Here is a 19,551-nt window from a genome sequence, read left to right as displayed (position 1 = left end):
GTTAATTTTACTAAATCTCATATTACTTTCTCTCCAGGTATAAATCACATTATTCAACATCGAATAATTGATCTGCTTCATATTCCAGAGAGAAGGGGGGTTTGGCATTATTTGAGGGCCCTGTTATCAAGTAAGTCTCTTAAAGCCCCTAATTTTTAATTTTTGCTAGATAAAGTTGCTAAAAAAAAAATCACTACTTGGACATGGCGAATGCTATCCCTTGTTGGTCATGTGACCTTACTTCAGTCAGTTTTGTGTGTAATTTTCATTTATGCTTACTCTACTCTTCATATCTCTATGTCTATACTTCACAACAGTGATAAAGAATTTAGATTTTTTCTTTGGAGACACGCACCAGAACACCGTGCTTTTCATCCTATTGCATGAAGTCAGGTTTGTACTCCAAAATCAAAGGGGGGATTGGGATTTCAGGTATCTACTCAGCGGCACCTTCAGTGCATTTGTAAGCTTGCTGTCCAGTTAGTTTTACATCCTACCACATTATGGGCGCAATTGGTGCATGTTAAATATAAATTTATAGGATCTTGGATTGATTATACTTGTCCTAGGAATTCCTCTGTAATATGATGAAAAATTACTCATGCTGGTTCTCTTCTAAAGTATCAATTTCAATTGGTGATTGGTTTAGGTGTTGCAATTAATGTCTATAAGGACCCTTGGATAACAACAATTTCTATTATGGTCTGGCCTACTTATATTAATATGGACAATTTGGATTTGGATTTAAATGTTTTTGATCTTATAGGAACTGATAGGAATTAGAATATTCAAACACTTGCTCTTGTTTTCTTGTATGATCTTCTTAATCTAATTTGTGCAATAGCATTATCATAGGGAGAGTGGACTGACCAGTTGGTACGGGGCTCCTCTAAGCTACCACACATTTCTTTAAGTGATATGAATAGACTATCCTTTACTAATTATGATCTAAATTTGCAAGTTAATTCTGCATGGATTTGGTATTTATGGGTGCCTTTGCATGTAAAAAAGTTTTGTTGGAGATTGGCATGGAACCACCACCTCGTGAAGACCTTCTCAGTCGATGCAACATAATTCTTCTGAATCAAAGGTATTGTGATGTATGTAGTCATCAGGTGGAAGATTGTGAACATCCTATGTTATGGTGTTGTCATACACAGTTGTTTTGGCAACAACTGAGTTGCATGTACCGATTGAATTTCTATCTTAATTCGTTGCTAGTTTTCATACCGTATCGCTCTAATGCCTTGGTGGTGATGGAACAAGAACCAATTATGGCATATGCAGCTCGGTTGCTCGGGTGGGCTCGCGATGAATGAATCTTCAATAACAATCAAATGATGATTGCACAGTTAATATATAAATTGATGATTTTTGTAAAAGATTATAGATGTGATCATTTTCAACATCCTCAAAATCTGTGCCAGTACTGGAATAGCCAACTGGGAAGAACTTCACACCAATCTCACATTGTGTCTTGGCTACCCCCTCCTATTGGAAAATTAATTTTGATGCATCAGTTGTTCAACATAAGGCGGCTGCGGCTGCAGGTTACGTCATTTGGAATCATAAGGCTTTTATTTTGCAAGCAGAAGGTAAGTTACTTCCCCATCTATCTGTTCCTTTTGCTGAATCAACGGCCGCCTGCTTGCAATTAGGGTTGCTATTCAAAAACTTCGAGCTACCTGAATTTTGGTGGAGGGAGACTCCACTACTGTTGTGTCTTGGCTAAAGAATCCATCTCTCCATTTGATGAATCATATTCCTTATGTTCAAGATCTGCAGCGGTGGTTTGCAAGTGTGGATGGTTATAAAATTTCATATACTTTTAGGAAAGCAAATCAGGTGGCAGATTTTATTGCAAATAGGGCTCTGCAAGGGGATTTTATGTGGTCATATGCTGAAATCATAGATCAGAATGCTATATATCTCTTACAAGCTGATGCTCATGGAATTTTCTATTATCGATAAATATTATCATTCTGACCGCCGTTGAACTTTCCTTTTCTTGCATTTTAATCATCCTTACGAAATAACTGTTGGTTTTGTTTGGCAGGATGGGTCAGCTTGCTGGTCTTATTTTGCATCTGTAATGGTTATGCTGTTGCATATCGGCCACACTGGGGTTATAATACTTAAGGGTATTCATGAGGCAGCGAGAATGTTGGGATCGTACGGCAACAACTGATGGAGCACTTTAAAATGATAATGGTTCTCCGATATCAGATAAATAATGTTATACTTGTGTCTGTTTTTATGGTTATGGCGGTTGGTATGAATTTCAGTCAAAAAAGATTACTGAAGAGGAAAAACAAAAAATAGAGAGGGAAAAAAGGATTTTTGAAATTGAGTGGAAAAAATAGAATGTTGTACATAGACGGAAAAAATAGAAGTGCAAAAAAAAACTAAGTGGAAAAAAAGGAAAATAATGGAAGAAAAGGGAAAGAAAAAGGTTAAATGGAAAAATAAAAGATGAGAAGAAGCGTCTTGCCTTTGATTACTTATATATACAGGCCGCAGTTTATGTTCCCACACAAATTATACTTCATGCTATCAAAAGTTTGCTGCTGCAAGTTCTTCAAATTCTGTGCTGATGTCCCATTTTTTTCGAAGTTTGATGCTTGCACCTTCTGGTATTTCAATCAGGGTATATTTCATGCTTTATGTTTTAATCATAAGGCAAACCAGCATACTTATACTCCTACAGTCATCCATCAAGGCATACTCAATATATCAGATGCGTGGTACTTACAATGGTATCAAGTCAGAAGTATCATTCTTACTGTTACTCAGTTTTGTTCAACAGATGATTACATCACAAGGAATGTACAGTGGCATATACTCTGTCAAGTTTCTTCTTCATGACTGCTTCACTAACTCTTCTGATGTTCCATATTGTACATCATTATAAAGAGAACAAGGAGAAAAGGAAAAAACACTGCTGGAAGAAAAAAAAAAAAAAGAAGAAAAAAGAGAATGGAAAAAAGAAAAAAAAGGAAATAAAAAAACAAAAGAAAAGCATACAAATAGGTATTTTTTCACTAACTTTTGTTGGACTTTGTTGCAGGTTTTAATGGCCATTGGTCCAATGGATTGTTTCTTCCATATCTCTATCATGTGTTCTACTTTCTACTGACAGTTTTATGTTAATCGTTATATATATCTGGGGATGGCCAATAATAGGTTCTTCATGCTGGCACATTATAAATCTATGCCTATGACTTCACCAGTCAAGTGCAGGTCACTTCACAACTTTATCTCAGATGAAGAGAGGATCTCTTGCTCACATTCATCTGGAGATGGCTTCCTTTTCCTCTGTTGTTGCTGTCTTTGCTATATATTCAGCATACTTCCAATTCCGGTATTATTTGCAGCATTTCATCACATCAAGGACTCGGGTGATAACTCTCCTTACAGGTTTTACTTTTCCAGTTTAACTCCTTTGGTACTCTTGGCAACTGTAACATTTTGGGTTTTCACAACTTCTTTTGTATCGGACTCTGATTCTCCTGTATATCCTTCATGTAAAGCATCCTTGTTCACTAATGTTTGTTTGTTTTTACTCTGCTCTGGGGCAATGGATATACACAGTTTTTGTGTTTATATGTTAGCCTGGGTCCTGGCAAGTTGAAATTTTACCGTACAGGGGGTTCTATCTCGACATTCTTTGATAAGTTTGATTCCCATTGCTGTTGTCATCTATCTAATGAAGAAGAAATCAAATTTTGGTAAATTTGAGACAGTCACAATTAACCAACAAAATCTTTGATTGGTATCCCGCTATTGATAATAGTATACTGAGCTTATGAATCTTGGTCATTTACGTTAGCTAACCGATGACTCTGTTTATTGTCATTATTTCATGCATACAACCTTGTGCACGGTGGCTATCTTTCATGGTATAAGATCATCTAAATATGACACCTTACTTGAGATATTATGCATATTGTTATTCTTATGTTATTAGATGTTATTAGAGTGGCTGCATGTTATACACAAACCATGTCCATCTGAATTTATTTTTCCATTGATGTGACTGGTAAGTTCTTGACCTTTCAGATATCAAGACTTTTACTCTTTCTTGTTAGTACAGGGAATGAGTTCTTGACCTTTCAGATATCAAGACTTTTACTCCTCCTTCTTAGTACAGGGAAAAAGTTTATGGCATGATCTGTTATTATGTTGATCTCTTGTTGTGCAATATCTTCGCAGGCTACTTCTATGGCATTCCTGATTTCCATTCTCCAATGTTACCAATTTTGTTTCTATAAAACATTGATCAAATGGCCAGATTGATTGGAATAGATGGTTAGGATCATCAGGTTAAGTCAGACTTATTTTAGTCTATTAGAGTTTTTTGTGGTGGCAATGCACATGTCGGAAAACCAGTAAAACCAGTTCCCATTACAACACTGATGCACAAACTAAGTACAATATTCAGAGAAGACAAGATTGATCTATCATGAGCTGCATCAATGCAAGTGCAGATGGAAGCTCCCATAATTTATTGCATGTCTCAATTCTTTTAGGAAATTGATACTCCTGCTGATTCATTGATTAGTGGAGAAACATATTTATGATAATCTTACGCAACCTACGCATCAGACAAACACTTTCCCGAACTTGCCAACTTTAATCCAACAAAACATGTACATTAACCCAGCCTATATTGATTGTGTTTTCTCATGTGCACTGCTCCTACTTGGTTTCCAGTCACTTTCTAACCTAGTTGGTGGGCACCAGCAACAAAGTGTTTACCCCTCCATACACATATCTGGAATACCTTTTCTGTCATACAATTTGCAGCTGCTATGCTTGCTGCTCTGAGGACAACGTCATTAATTTCATATTATTGTCCTTGGCAAATTTAACAGTGGAAGAATCTTTTTCTGGAACATTGCACGAGACTTTGCAATGTCCGGTATGGAATTTGCTTGGATGGTGACTTATGGATCTCGTTCACAGATTCATGCTCACAGAACTTCTTTTACCTGCAAATTGGTACCTCAGCCTGCATCTAACCAAGCAGACTGCATGTCTAAATATTCTTCTGGAGTTACATGCAGCCTGCTTAGCTTCATAGAAGCTTTGAGAGAAGTGACCGGTGAATTGCAATTGATTAGCTTCTGTCACCTCATTGATTTGCATGTGCAACTTCTAATTCTCAAGAGTAAAAATATGCTGTTTTTTTTTCCCCTTTTTCAGGTAAAAGAAGTACAGTGAGCTTGAAATGGATTGCTGAATCTGGAAAGGACCATGATAACAAATTAACACCATTGTCCTCAGAGCAGCAGCTGCCTTGTATAACAGATCACATAAATGTTACAAGTTTGTCTAGATATTCCACTCGAGTTATTATCCAGTCTACCTTCAATGAACCTGCAAGAGAACAACAGAAAGCCATAACAGCTATACATCATCAAACAGAAAGCTGTAACAGCTACACAAGAGAAAAATGTTCATATTTCCAAGTCCAACATATGTGAATACTAACAGAAAGCCATAACAGCTATATATCATCTAGATATCAACAAAAAATAGCTCACGGATACAGCTAGTTTGACAAACATCAACGGAAAAATATCTACAAATACTTATCTGATGAAAACAAAGTACCAGCAGCAGTAGCATCCCATGAAACAAGAAGTCAAGAAAACAGACTATGGATTGAAGTCATCATGCAAGAGAACTGCAGTGTAAGCCAAGCTCTTTCACCACACGCAAGCATTCCAAGATGCTGACAGCCTCAGACATTCCAGGGCGCTCATGATATTTCTTTACCCCCATCATGCAACTCTTCACGCATCTCCCAGCCAGTTTTGTAACAGCAGCACTATCACGGATGTGATACTTACCATCTTTCCAGAAATTCTTTAGGACAATGAATTTTGCAAAGTTAATCCCATAAAATCTCTGCAAAAAGGAATATTCACTTCGAGCTATAATCTTGCCAACTTCTTGATCATGGCTCTTGGTGATCATTGCTAGAAGCAGGGTACCAAAACTAAAGACATCACACCAGGGGCCAATGGTAATACCTGCCACCAGCCACCAGGATTTATTAGAACAACAAAAGATGCATTTCTGTGAACACTTTTGAAGGAAGATATATTTGAGAAGCTGGAAGAGAAAAAAAAAAGCATTACTTGACTGCAAGAGATGGCCACAATGAACCCCATATGTATACATTCTTTATTCAGAAATCAATCTTTTCATTGGTATAAGAAAGTATGCAAGGCATTCAGTTTTGCTACCAATATCTTTGCCAGCAAAACATATTTAAGAATATGATGCAGAGGACTCCAACTACAGATCTAGGTGTGAATGCTTGTGCGTTGTGCTACATGTCCTCTCATCTTCCACAACCCATCCCTTTTCTCCTTTTCTTTTTTTTCTTTTTTAATTAGAACCCATTGTCACTGTTGGTGCAGAAATCTGTTCGCGCCGGGGAAGCTGGAGTCGGAGAAGCCGCGGTCGCCGGGACCTGCAAGGGAAGTCTAAACCGGAGGTGGGGTTGCTCCGGCAAGACCCTCCGACGCTCAAGTCAGTACTCTGCCTCAACAAGAATGGAGTGCTCGAACGGAGAATTTAGCAGAGTTTTGAGATAGAAAAGAGGGCTTAGAGAATAACGTATCTGGATCCCCCTTTTATAGGCAGAGGGGGCAACGGATTGATGGTGACACCTGCAACCGTCTGGTAGTGGGCCGCCCACGGTCAGGGAAATTAATTGCGGAAAGTGGTGGGGTAGACTCGTGGCTATTGTCATAGTCTGCCACGTATGGCCTGTTGCGGATAGTGGGGCGGCGTCCGTTGCCGCTAGCTGTCAGTGAGTAGTGGGATCGTACAGCACCTGCCGCAGGGAGCGGGACAGAATCGTGGCCGTTTGGTACAGCCTGTCAGGGAGTAATGGGTCCGCTGCTGGAGCCGCGTAGAATCCGCTGTAGGACCTGGAACAGGATCATGATTGTTGTCGCGACCTGCCGAGGGGGTGCGGATCTGTCGATTGAGGTTCGGCCGCGGTTGGAGTCCGGCCTCCGTAGGAGCCCGGACGGAACCGCTCTGATGCCGAAGGTGGAGCCCGGCTCCCGTAGGAGTCCGGGCGGAGCCGCGCTGATGTCGAAGGTGGAGCCCGGCTCCCGTAGGAGTCCGGGCGGAGCCGCGCTAATGTCGAAGGTGGAGCCCGGCTCCCGTAGGAGCCCGGACGGAGCCGTTCTGATGTCGAAGGTGGAGCCCGGCTCCCGTAGGAGTCCGGGCGGAGCCGCGCCGATGTTGAAGGTGGAGCCCGGCTCCCGTAGGAGCCCGGGCGGAGCCGTTCTGATGTTGAAGGTGGAGCCCGGCTCCCGTAGGAGTCCGGACGGAGCCGCGCTGATGTCGAAGGTGGAGCCCGGCTCCCGTAGGAGTCCGGGCGGAGCCGCGCTGATGTCGAAGGTGGAGCTCGGCTCCCGTAGGAGTCCGGGCGGAGCCGTTCTGATGTCGAAGGTGGAGCCCGGCTCCCGTAGGAGTCCGGGCGGAGCCGCGCTGATGTCGAAGGTGGAGCCCGGCTCCCGTAGGAGTCCGGGCGGAGCCGTTCTGATGTCGAAGGTGGAGCCCGGCTCCCGTAGGAGCCCGGGCGGAGCCGCGCTAATGCCGAAGGTGGAGCCCGGCTCCCGTAGGAGTCCGGGCGGAGCCGTTCTGATGGGGATTTCGGCTGCGGGTATTTTATACCCAACACCAGTCCCCCTACTTCCAAGTTTGAATTTCAAGCGAAGGAAGTACACAGAGAGAGAGATGCGCAGCCGAAATTGCCCCCTCGATCCCTGTGCGCAGCTGCCCCCACTTAATGCGCGCGTGTCAGAATCCGTTTTTTGGCAAAGGCGACTTGAAAAGTCTTTTCGGAACCCCCGTTGAAACGCGATCCCAGGCGTCGCTCTGTGGAAATCTGTGAGCGGTCAACCCTCGATAGCAACGAAGCGGATAAGCGCGACACGCGGCACACACCATCTGGCCCAGGAATTCTCGCCGTCATAACTGCGCCAGGATCCGCCGGCTATTTAAACCCTTCGATCCATTCACGGTCTCATCCTGGCGTTCTTCTTTTTCCCTGAGAGTCTTGCTCCCCTCGCACCAATTCTCGCCGCCTTTTGCCCATCAATCCTTCTCTGAGGGTTTCCACACCATGTCCTCAACTCTGGAGGCTGTTCTTGAGGGGATTGTTAGGGCTCGGAGGAAGGTGAGGAGGAGGACGACGGTCGGTGAGAATCTCTGTCATCTCAGAGGGGGCCCAAGGAAGAATTCCTTCAACAACAGGGGTTTAATATCGGGGGCTGTTGTAAAAGCTATTCTGCCCGCGAATTTCGGAGCAGTAAGGCGGGGCAATACCGGTCAAGAGGGCAGAATAGACGTCACAAGTCATGACGGGATCCTTGACGCCGTCGGGGCCAAAGGACCAGAGACGGTCGACGGCGGGGCGGTAGAACTTGTTGCGGAGACGGTGGAAGTAGCGCATGCCGACCTTGCCGGAGCGTCTCAGGTGGCGGCCGTCATGGCTACGGCTCTTCTTGAAACAGGTCTTCGCTACTGCCGTCGTTACCCCCGCCGCCTCCGGAGATCAATCCCACCCCTTTCTCGCTAAGGCCGGGACTTTGGGAACAGAATGGGGTGAGAGCTGTAACACGCACTGGAGAACGCGACTGAGAAGGATAGAGATGGAGTTCATGGCTTGGAGCGGCCTCTGGTTCGTCCTGCTTGAATCGTGCTCGCGATACTTGCGATGACGTGTATCTTCTTTTTCCTGACCCGCTGGGTCCTGTAGTGTGTGCTTCTATCAAATAAAATAGTGATTTCAGTATCTTGTTTACCTCTCGTGTCAAATAATTGTCTGCCGAACTTCTTTCCTTCTCTTTGCCTGTGTCATGCCGTTCCAAGACCGTCGGCGACCTTTTCAGTTCATGTGGGGTCGTCCTTCGCCGGGCTTCTCTTCGGTTTTTCCTGCCGTTAGGAGATATCCACTTGTTAGGTTTGCTGGGATCTTTCTCCGCTGGAGTTGGGGCTAGGTTCGAAGAAGCTCCTGGAAGTTGAAGTAGCATAGTTTTCATAAGAATTAGGGCAAAGTCTTTCTGTAATCAAAGTCATAAGTAAAGTCCAGCTTCCGTAGAAGTCCGGGCAGAGCCGCTCTGATGTCGAATGTGGAGCCCGGCTCCCGTAGGAGTCCGGGCAGAGCCGCGCTGATGTCGAAGGTGGAGCCCGGCTCCCGTAGGAGTCCGGGCGAAGCCTTTTCGTGGCGGAACCCGGCTCCCGTAGGAGTCCGGGCGAAACCTTTTGTGGCGGAACCCGGCTCCCGTAGGAGTCCGGGCCTTACTCCCTGCTCATGTCAGGACGAGGTTCTCCTCCTGTTCCTGATAGGACTGCGGGGGCACGTATGGGCGCTGCGAGGCCTCTCCCCCCATCCGGTCTAAAGGAACCGGGCCTTCGACTTTGCTCAAGTTAGGGCGAGGTTCTTCTCCTGTCCCTAACAGGGCTGTGGGGGCACATATGGGCGTTGTGAGGCCTCTCCCCCCATCCGGTCTAAAGGAACCGGACCTTCGACTTTGCTCAAGTTAGGGCGAGGTTCTCCTCCTGTCCCTAACAGGGCTGTGGGGGCACATATGGGCGTTGTGAGGCCTCTCCCCCCATCCGGTCTAAAGGAACCGGGCCTTCGACTTTGCTCAAGTTAGGGCGAGGTTCTCCTCCTGTCCCTAACAGGGCTGTGGGGGCACATTAGGGCGTTGTAGGGCCTCTCCCCCCATCCGGTCTAAAGGAACCGGGCCTTCGACTTTGCTCAAGTTAGGGCGAGGTTCTCCTCCTGTCCCTAACAGGGCTGTGGGGGCACGTTGGGGCGTTGTAGGGCCTCTCCCCCCATCCGGTCTAAAGGAACCGGGCCTTCGACTTTTATAAGATTGCGTTCTCGTTTTTGATACCGTCTGCTTGAATTGTCCCTAGACAAGTGGGCACACATTTTTTGATTAGGATGAAATCACTGGTAGTATATCCGTAAGTTTTCTGAGTTCCATGGTCGCGGGAGGTCGGCCCCTCCGAGCTCCTTAAGATAATAAGTTCCAGGTCGGACTACTTCTTTGATCTCATAAGGTCCTTCCCAATTTGGGGCTAGCTTCCCCCGGGCCTGCGGCTGTGAGACAGCAGCTCGTCGGAGTACAAGATCCCCCGCTCTAAATGTCCTGTTCTTGACTCGGGCGTTATAATATCGGGCAACCTTCTGTCTGTAGGCCGCCATTCGGACCTGAGCGATCTCCCGCCTTTCTTCCAGTAGGTCGAGGTTGGCCCTGAGATTTTGTGCATTCTGGGGTTCGTCGAACGCCACGACTCGTGCCGACGGGAGTTTAAGTTCGATCAGGATGACGGCTTCTGTACCAAAGGCTAAAGCAAAGGAAGTCTCTCCTGTAGGTAACCTCTGGGTAGTTCGGTACGCCCATAGCACATGGTAAAGCTCGTCCGCCCAAGTTCCTTTCGCTTTTTCAAGCCTTGTCTTGATTCCCTGCAAAAGGGTTCTGTTCGTTACCTCGGCTTCGCCGTTTGCCTGGGGATGGGCCACTGATGTGAACTTGTGGGAGATGTTTAGGTCTTCACAGAATTCAGCAAATCTGGCTCCCGCGAATTGCCGTCCATTATCAGTGATCAGTGTTCGAGGTAAACCGAACCTGCACACTATTGATTTCCAGACGAAATCCTGTACTTTCGCTTCTGTGATTTTGGCTAGTGGTTCGGCCTCGACCCATTTGGTGAAGTAGTCGATTGCTACAAGGAGGAATTTCCTTTGACCGGACGTCATGGGAAAGGGGCCAAGAATATCCATCCCCCATTGCGCAAAAGGCCATGGGGCACTCAGGGGTGTGAGCTCGGTAGCAGGTTGTCTCTGGACGTTGGCGTACCTTTGGCATCGATCGCATTTTTTGACATATTCGATTGAATCATGATGCATTGTTGGCCAGTAGTACCCTTGGCGGAGTAGTTTGTGGGATAGAGATCTGGCACCCAAATGGCTTCCGCAAACTCCCTCGTGCACTTCCCATAAAGCGTAGTCGGCTTCTGAGGGTCGGAGACATCTCAAGAGAGGCAAGGAGTACGATCTCTTGTATAATTTGCCCTCATAGAGGATGTACCGGGATGCTTGATTTCGGAGTTTCCGGGCCTCTTTTGCGTCTTGGGGGAGAATCCCATCTCTAAGATAGGTTATCAGCGGGTCGACCCAACTGGGCTCGTGGTCAATATCCATTACGAGCTGCGGTTCTTCCGTACTTGGGTGTTTTAAAACTTCAAAGAGGACGTCTTTGGGCAATTCGGCCGGAGCCGCTGTTGCTAGCTTGGAGAGAAAATCGGCTCTGGCATTCTTCGATCTTGGAATTTGCTTGATGTCGAAATTATTGAAGGCGGGGGTGAATTCCTTCACCTTCTCAAGATATTTGGCCATACTGTCCTCCCGCGCTTCAAAGCTCCCGCTGACTTGTCCCACTACAAGTTGGGAATCGCTGTGCACCCGGAGTTGGTCTATTCCAAGCTCCTTAGCGACCCTCAATCCTGCGATTAGAGCTTCATATTCTGCTCCATTGTTTGTTGCGGGGAATCCGAAACGCAGAGTGTACTCCGCGACGACTCCCTCCGGGCTGGTCAAGATCAGGCCTGCACCAGCGCCCGCCATGTTGGAAGATCCGTCCACGTGGAGGGTCCAAAAGCCATCGAAGGAACTGGCTTCTTCGTCGGAGGAGTCCGGTTGAGTCTTCAGGTCGTCAATTTTGCTTTGCTCAGGTTCGGCCTCCTCAGGGACGGTGCATTCTACTATGAAATCCGCCAATACCTGGACCTTTATTGCCGGCCTAGGCTGGTAGTTGATGTCGAATTCTGTGAGCTCGATTGCCCATTTCGTCATTCTCCCAAAAATATCAGCTCGGTGCAAAACCGCTTTGATCGGTTGGTCGGTGAGCAACGCCACCGTGTGCCCTTGAAAGTAAGGTCGGAGTCTCCGAGCTGCAATCAACAAAGCGTAGGTCAGTTTCTCTAATTTAGTATACCTGATCTCGGCGTCCCTCAGCACGCGGCTAATGTAGTAGACCGGCCGCTGGATTTTTATTTCTTCTTTGACAAGGACTGTCGCGAGGGATGTGGGAGAGACTGCCAGGTACAAAAATAACTCCTCCCCAGGTTCGGGCTTTGCCAGTAGTGGAGGTGAGCTAAGGTAGCTCTTTAATTCCTCGAATGCCTGTTGACATTCAGGGGTCCAACAGAAGTTCTTCGGCTGTTTGAGGGTTTGGAAGAAGGGCAAACATCGCTCAGCCGACCTCGCGACAAAGCGATTAAGAGCTGCAATCCTTCCAGTGAGGCACTGAACCTCCTTGATCGACCGCGGGGCGGCCATCTCCTGGATGGCGCGAATTTTCTCCGGATTGGCCTCAATCCCACGCCCCGACACCATGAAGCCCAGGAACTTTCCTGAGGTTACCCCAAAAGCACATTTGGTCGGGTTCAACTTCATTCTGTATTTTCGAAGAGCGCCAAAAGTTTCCTCGAGGTCGGCAACATGATTTCCGGAAGATCTACTTTTCACGAGCATATCGTCCACGTACACCTCCATGTTTCGGCCGATTTGTTCTTTGAAGATTTTATTTACCAACCGCTGATAGGTTGCGCCTGCGTTCTTGAGGCCGAACGGCATAACCCTGTAGCAGTAAAGGCCGCGATTAGTGATAAAAACAGTCTTCTCCTCATCTTCCGATGCCATTCTAATCTGGTTATAGCCGGAGAACGCGTCCATAAAAGTGAGAAGCTCATGGCCCGAGGTAGCATCCACCAGTTGATCGATCCTGGGGAGGGGGTAACTGTCCTTTGGGCAAGCCTTATTTAGCATTTTGAAATCGATACACATCCTCCACTTGCCGTTCGCTTTCTTGACCAAGACGACATTGGAGATCCACTCTGGATAATTGACCTCCTTGATAAATCCGGCCTCGAGAAGTTTATCCACTTCGTCGGCCATTGCCTTCTGCCTCTCCGGGGCATGACTCCGGATTTTTTCTTTTGTTGGCCGATGTTTAGGGTCGACCGCCAGATGATGCTCCATGACTTTTGTGTCGATCCCCGGCATATCCGCCGGGACCCATGCGAAAACGTCCGCATTCCTTCGGAGGAAATCCACAAGACGCACCCGCACCCCCTCCTCCAGGTTGGAGCCGATTGACACAACATGCTCCGCATTTCCATCATTCAAAGGAATCGATATTAGATCTTCGATTGGACCACCCCTCTCTTCAGTAAGGTCATCGCGCGCGTCCAATCCGTCGACCGGACAGAGGTCCACTTGGTCGTTCTTTTGCAAGGCAATGTTGTAGCAATGCCTGGCCAACGCTTGGTCTCCCCGAACTTCTCCAATCCCCTTGCCGGTGGGGAACTTCAATTTCAAATGGTAGGTTGAAACGACGACCCTGAGGGCATTGAGGCCGGGACGGCCAAGAATTGCATTGTAGGTAGATGGCGCCTTTACCACCAGGAAATTCACCAGAGCCCTGGACTGCTTTGGATGCTGACCCGCGGTCACAGTTAGAGCTATCGTTCCTTCCGTCGGAACGGCGTCACCAGTAAACCCTATCAAGGGGGAGCACATCGGCCTTAGATGACCGCCAAGAGTGGTCATTCTTGAAAAGGCGTTGTAGAACAAGATGTCAGCCGAACTTCCGTTGTCGACGAGAACGCGACGGACATCATAATTTGCTATGTTCAAGGAAACTACGACCGCGTCGTTGTGAGGGAATTGGACTCCCTGGGCGTCTTCTTCAGTGAAGGCTATGGGTTCCTCGACTTTTTGCCGCTTGGGGGGTGCAGCCGATTTGCCGATCGCCTCCTGCTGGGATTCCCCCGAGATGACATTAACGGAATCCCGCGGAGACTGGTCGCCCGACCACCCTTTATCGGCGGTCATAGCCAGAGGTAGTTGTGCAGAAACCCCGCGAGAAGGCATTGGACAGGGAAAGAAGGCTTGGGTGCCGGAAAAGATGGCCGGAAGCGGATCCGTTGAGCGCTCCTTTAAGAACAAGGGTGCTGCGAAGATTCGCGCCCTTCCTCTAGCGCCAATCCTGTTGGTGCAGAAATCTGTTCGCGCCGGAGAAGCTGGAGTCGGAGAAGCCGCGGTCGCCGCCGCCGGGACCTGCAAGGGAAGTCTAAACCGGAGGTGGGGTTGCTCCGGCAAGACCCTCCGACGCTCAAGTCAGTACTCTGCCTCAACAAAAATGGAGTGCTCGAACGGAGAATTTAGCAGAGTTTTGAGATAGAAAAGAGGGCTTAGAGAATAACGTATCTGGATCCCCCTTTTATAGGCAGAGGGGGCAACGGATTGATGGTGACACCTGCAACCGTCTGGTAGTGGGCCGCCCACGGTCAGGGAAATTAATTGCGGAGAGTGGTGGGGTAGACTCGTGGCTATTGTCATAGTTTGCCACGTATGGCCTGTTGCGGATAGTGGGGCGGCGTCCGTTGCCGCTAGCTGTCAGTGAGTAGTGGGATCGTACAGCACCTGCCGCAGGGAGCGGGACAGAATCGTGGCCGTTTGGTACAGCCTGTCAGGGAGTAATGGGTCCGCTGCTGAAGCCGCGTAGAATCCGCTGTAGGACCTGGAACAGGATCATGATTGTTGTCGCGACCTGCCGAGGGGGTGCGGATCTGTCGATTGAGGTTCGGCCGCGGTTGGAGTCCGGCCTCCGTAGGAGCCCGGGCGGAACCGCTCTGATGCCGAAGGTGGAGCCCGGCTCCCGTAGGAGTCCGGGCGAAGCCGCGCTGATGTCGAAGGTGGAGCCCGGCTCCCGTAGGAGTCCGGGCGGAGCCGCGCTAATGTCGAAGGTGGAGCCCGGCTCCCGTAGGAGCCCGGGCGGAGCCGCGCCGATGTCGAAGGTGGAGCCCGGCTCCCGTAGGAGCCCGGGCGGAGCCGTTCTGATGTCGAAGGTGGAGCCCGGCTCCCGTAGGAGTCCGGGCGGAGCCGCGCTGATGTCGAAGGTGGAGCCCGGCTCCCGTAGGAGCCCGGGCGGAGCCGGTCTGATGTCGAAGGTGGAGCCCGGCTCCCGTAGGAGTCCGGGCGGAGCCGCGCTGATGTCGAAGGTGGAGCCCGGCTCCCGTAGGAGTCCGGGCGGAGCCGTTCTGATGTCGAAGGTGGAGCCCGGCTCCCGTAGGAGTCCGGGCGGAGCCGCGCTGATGTCGAAGGTGGAGCCCGGCTCCCGTAGGAGTCCGGGCGGAGCCGTTCTGATGTCGAAGGTGGAGCCCGGGCGGAGCCGCGCTAATGTCGAAGGTGGAGCCCGGCTCCCGTAGGAGTCCGGGCGGAGCCGTTCTGATGGGGATTTCGGCTGCGGGTATTTTATACCCAACAGTCACCCTCCTAGTACAAGCTACCTGCGCAATCTGAGTAATATAAACCATGTGACCTGGATGAGAGAAAAAAAATTCCCAGGCAGGGCAGGCATGAAGTCTTCAGAGATAACACCACTTCCAGACTGACAGACTGAAATCTTTGACCTTAGCTTTGGAGGTGAGAGGGAGTACCACTAAACCGAAGTTAGGGTGCCTTGTAACTTGATTGTTTACTATTTGTAAATGGTCCCATTACTTTACATTAGAGGTGGACTCTGCAACTGTTGCCATTAGCCATTCCACCCCCCTATCACATATAAACAGGGTAGCCTTTACATTCCTAAGAAAAAAGAGAGAGAGCCCATGACAGCCACCAAAAAGAGGATTGCTAATAGTTTTAATTCAGATGTAAAACTAAGTTTCTGCAACAACAAAAAATAAAGTAGAGAACATGAAGAAAAAACAATGCTGAATTCTTCTTATGCTTCATTTGGCATGCTCTTTAGATGCATAGCCTTAAACTATTGCAATACATGTACTCCTGTGATCGTGCAGAAAAAAGATTCAGTAACTGACTTCCAATGGGGAGAAAAAAGATAGAAAATGAAGAAATTATATCAAGAAAGTAACATATTAAGGTAGAAGCAAGAGAGGATGCTAAGAGATCGCATAAAGAACGCAAAGATGGAAGAGAAGGATTGCTCGACCACTTAAAACAATTAATTGATCAACGCTTCCAACTTATAAGGGGCAAAAGAGCAAAATGTTTCCCAAAAGTGATAAGCAATAATAATGATGTAACTACAAAGCAATGAACTTAAGTTACATGACCGACAACATCTCAATAATTCATACAAGCTAAGAATCTTGCTGGCACTTAATTACTCAAAAGCTTTAGATCTGAATGGTACTGAGGAAAAAGAATAGCACAGCAAGGATATACTTACAAATTTCTGTACCTACATCGCCAAGAACTAGACTTCTTCTGTGATATTCCTCAAACAGCTAGCCTCTAAACCTCCTTGAGAAACCACCAAAAGTCAAGAAAGTGACCCAAACAGGATGGCAGAAGATTCAGCCCAACCACAATTTCAGGTTTGATCGAGCTGGACGATTTGGGAATACTGGAGGCAGCGACCAGCAAAAAGAAGTGATTTGTGGATGATTTGGGAATATTTGAGAGATTCCAGAGGCTAAAGAGAAAAAGATAATAACAGGGACACATTAAAAATGCTAGTGAACATACATCAAATCATAGTCTTGCCTCATCTACTAGATCATATACCCATTCACTGATTGAATGGCAGGGACAAATAGGAGCATGGGAGAGAGTAAAGGGACATGAGAAGACATTGGTATTTTAGGATATAGAATCTTGGAATTCCAAGCTTCAGTCCAATCAGCATTCATCAGTGCTAAAAGAGGAGCACATACATGTCCACACATTTATTTGCATACGTACACGACGTAGTTAGCAAAGTCAACATTATATGCACAAGGCTCCTGCTATTGTTTTCAGATATACACTGCCTTATTCCCAGGTGCAGAGAGAGTGTTTCATGTCAAGGTTCACCCTCTCCAAGTCAGCTATATATATACACTTGAAAATATTATAATATGACAAGTCCAGATCAACTCTATACAATGGATTGCATTGCAAAAGCAGCAAATATTTCTCTATTGAAAATCAAGGTAAACTAAGCTAATATTTTATAATTTTGATGTCATTTCAGCTGTTCACAGAATTATCCAGTTAATTGTTTGAAATGTAACAATGTGATAGAAAAACCAAAAGATAAAAATCTAAAAAAAAAATCTCACTTTGTTATCCTAACTCTTCATATGGTCCAAGTACTCACAATATGGCTAAATAACCAAATACAAAATCCAAGATCTATCAATATGCGATATTTTAATTATGGTATTTTAACCCACAACATGAATCACGAATACACCCAACTTGGCCTAAATTTTGTTTTGGGGTATAGGTAAACCAACCCAACTTGCGAGCTGGTGTTAGTTGCCATAAAATTCATTTTGTTCCATTCTTATCATTGCCCATTATTCTACATGTAATCCAGCTATATTTTTATTAAGTGGAATCATAGAGATCCTAGTTTTCCAATTGCAGATCATTTTTATATGCCCTTTCAAAGAAGAAAGATACACTGCTGCATTAACCTAGTACCATAATTTATTACTTGATATCACTCACCACTTTCTAAGGAGCTATTTAGATAGCCTTGGCAATACAGAAAAAAATAATATATCAAAATAAATTGCCAAAACTCTGATTCCAAATTTCCAGTATCTATCTACGTGAAAAGCTGTAAACACATGACATACCACATAAAGTGTACTCTGGATCTAAATACACCTGAGGACCGTTCAGAATTATGAGTCTCAAAACTCTGTGATCAATAATACCCAAAACTCCACCAGAGGCTAGACCGAAACCAAATATTAAGGGATTGAAGTCCTGTGACAAAACAAGAACAGAGAGAACATGACAATTAGCTGTCATAAATTTAACTACTAGAAAGGCAAAAAAGGAATTACAGTAATCATAATGAAATTCTCAATTTGAAAGGTTCAAATTTTACAAACCATGTCAACCAAAATGCTGCGAGGCTCAAAGTTCAAAAGAATAAGAGGCTTCTCTTGAGAGTGAAGAAACTGAAGCACACCTGCCAATTGAAGAGCTACCTTCATCCTCATGCTCCAGCTAAAACTTTCTGTGAAGTAGCAGAAAAAAAATTGCAATAGAAAGAAACATTAATAGAAATTCTTTTTCTTCTTTTTAATATAGGAGTACAATGCCAAAGAAACGTAAAGATATGTAGAATCTTAATACCATCAAATATAAGACTATGCAATGTGCCTAAGGCATGGCAGTCATAGACCAGACCCAGATCGCAGGCACTGTTGCAGTAACCTTGGAGCTTCACCACGTTCGGGTGACTACTTATCGCAGGATCCTTGAGGGCATTCAGTTGAGTCTGCATGGGCAAATAATGATGATGATGATGAGGGGAAAACAATTTTTAGTTGATGGGTTTCAAACTATGATCAAAACTGACAAACCCCACCTGCCAAACCTTAAGATCATAATCTTTTTCATTCTTCCGCATCTCCACAATCACCTTCCGGACGAGATTCGATTCCTTATCAACAATCTCGCCTCGGTAGAGGAGGCTATTCGATGAAAACGTTTTGCCCATGAAATTCTCAGCACTGAACCCGTTTGTTATCTTCTTCAACTCAGCATAAGAGTAGACTGGTATTTCAACCCCCGCCATTTCGCATTGTTCTAACATCAAAATATGAGATTAAGTTTTTTTTTTTTAAAAAAAAAAAAAAAACAAACAGAGATGTGAAACCATATAAACCCTAAGAAAGGAGCATAGACCTAGAGTTCTCGATTCTAGGTTAAGATCCTAGCACCTATGACCCAGAGGAATCAAATAAGAAGTTGCAGCTCTGCGTATAAGACTGCTAAAAAAATTAAAAAAAAAAAATACCACAAAACTCGCGCAGGCGAGGCCTCTAGAAAAACGGAGATGTCGAACCAGATGATAAACCATAAGGAAGGAGGATTAAAGATGGAGTTATAGATTGAATATTAAAACTCGAAGAAGAAATCTGGAGTAGTAAAGATAGAGAACAGCATGGGAGAGAGATATTGAGCGAAAGAACGCTGACCAGATCGACATTGGTCGGCGGAAGGTTGCGCCGGAAGTTTCTGCTTGGCGGCCATCTCCGCACGCTCCAGGGCTCCACGGTACGCAACACCGGAATGGCGAGAGAAGCACGCGCGGATCATAAAACCCCTCATCTATTTTGCATATAATAGCTAGGGGAGAGGATCCCCGCGCGCGGAAGACGCGCGGTGCATTTGCTTATAACTGCCACCTCATCTATTTTGGATCCAACGGCTCTCATAAAACCCCCATTGGACCGCTTCATAACGCCCTTCCCTCCGTTCGATTAGAGGAAGAGGATCCCAGAGTGCGGAAGATTCAAATGGTGAATAATCACCATAACACTTGCCTTCCAAGTGGTGAAATAGTCGATTCCAAGATCAATCTTTAGGACCAGTCATTTATCCAACTGGTGTGGTCGTCGGCCCGATTTATTGATCAAGCTGATTACAAAATATGAGTCCTCAGTTCGAACTTGAGTTCAAAGCTACAA

General features: G+C 46.2%; 1 protein-coding gene and 1 long non-coding RNA gene across 4 annotated transcripts in view; one reads left to right on the top strand and one right to left on the bottom strand.

Moving 5' to 3' along the window:
• The window catches only part of LOC140853591 (probable serine/threonine-protein kinase PBL16), a 50,067-nt gene extending 30,811 nt beyond the window's left edge, over positions 1 to 19,256 (bottom strand). Inside the window, exons 1-6 of one of the 3 annotated variants that reach the window (XM_073248252.1) lie at positions 19,060 to 19,256; positions 18,447 to 18,634; positions 18,212 to 18,356; positions 17,965 to 18,092; positions 17,704 to 17,836; positions 5,442 to 6,038 (exon numbers count right to left, since the gene is read on the bottom strand). In XM_073248252.1, the coding sequence (XP_073104353.1) occupies positions 5,677 to 6,038; positions 17,704 to 17,836; positions 17,965 to 18,092; positions 18,212 to 18,356; positions 18,447 to 18,634; positions 19,060 to 19,192 (1,089 nt within the window). In that variant the 5' untranslated portion in view covers positions 19,193 to 19,256 and the 3' untranslated portion in view covers positions 5,442 to 5,676. Of the gene's footprint in view, positions 1 to 5,441; positions 6,039 to 17,703; positions 17,837 to 17,964; positions 18,093 to 18,211; positions 18,357 to 18,446; positions 18,668 to 19,059 lie in introns of those variants that run through there. The other 2 variants (XM_073248248.1, XM_073248243.1) reach the window with 2 other exon arrangements.
• Positions 36 to 2,451, top strand: LOC140853596 (uncharacterized). Its single transcript, XR_012136672.1, has 2 exons — positions 36 to 130; positions 2,057 to 2,451. It is a non-coding gene; the product is annotated as an uncharacterized lncRNA (long non-coding RNA).
• Positions 19,257 to 19,551: the final 295 nt, after the last annotated feature.

This window comes from Elaeis guineensis, chromosome 1 (assembly GCF_000442705.2).
Source record: "Elaeis guineensis isolate ETL-2024a chromosome 1, EG11, whole genome shotgun sequence".
Taxonomy (NCBI): Eukaryota; Viridiplantae; Streptophyta; class Magnoliopsida; order Arecales; family Arecaceae; genus Elaeis; species Elaeis guineensis.
The sequence above is the reverse complement of the archived record's forward strand: the minus strand, read 5'-3'. Positions and strand labels throughout refer to the sequence as shown.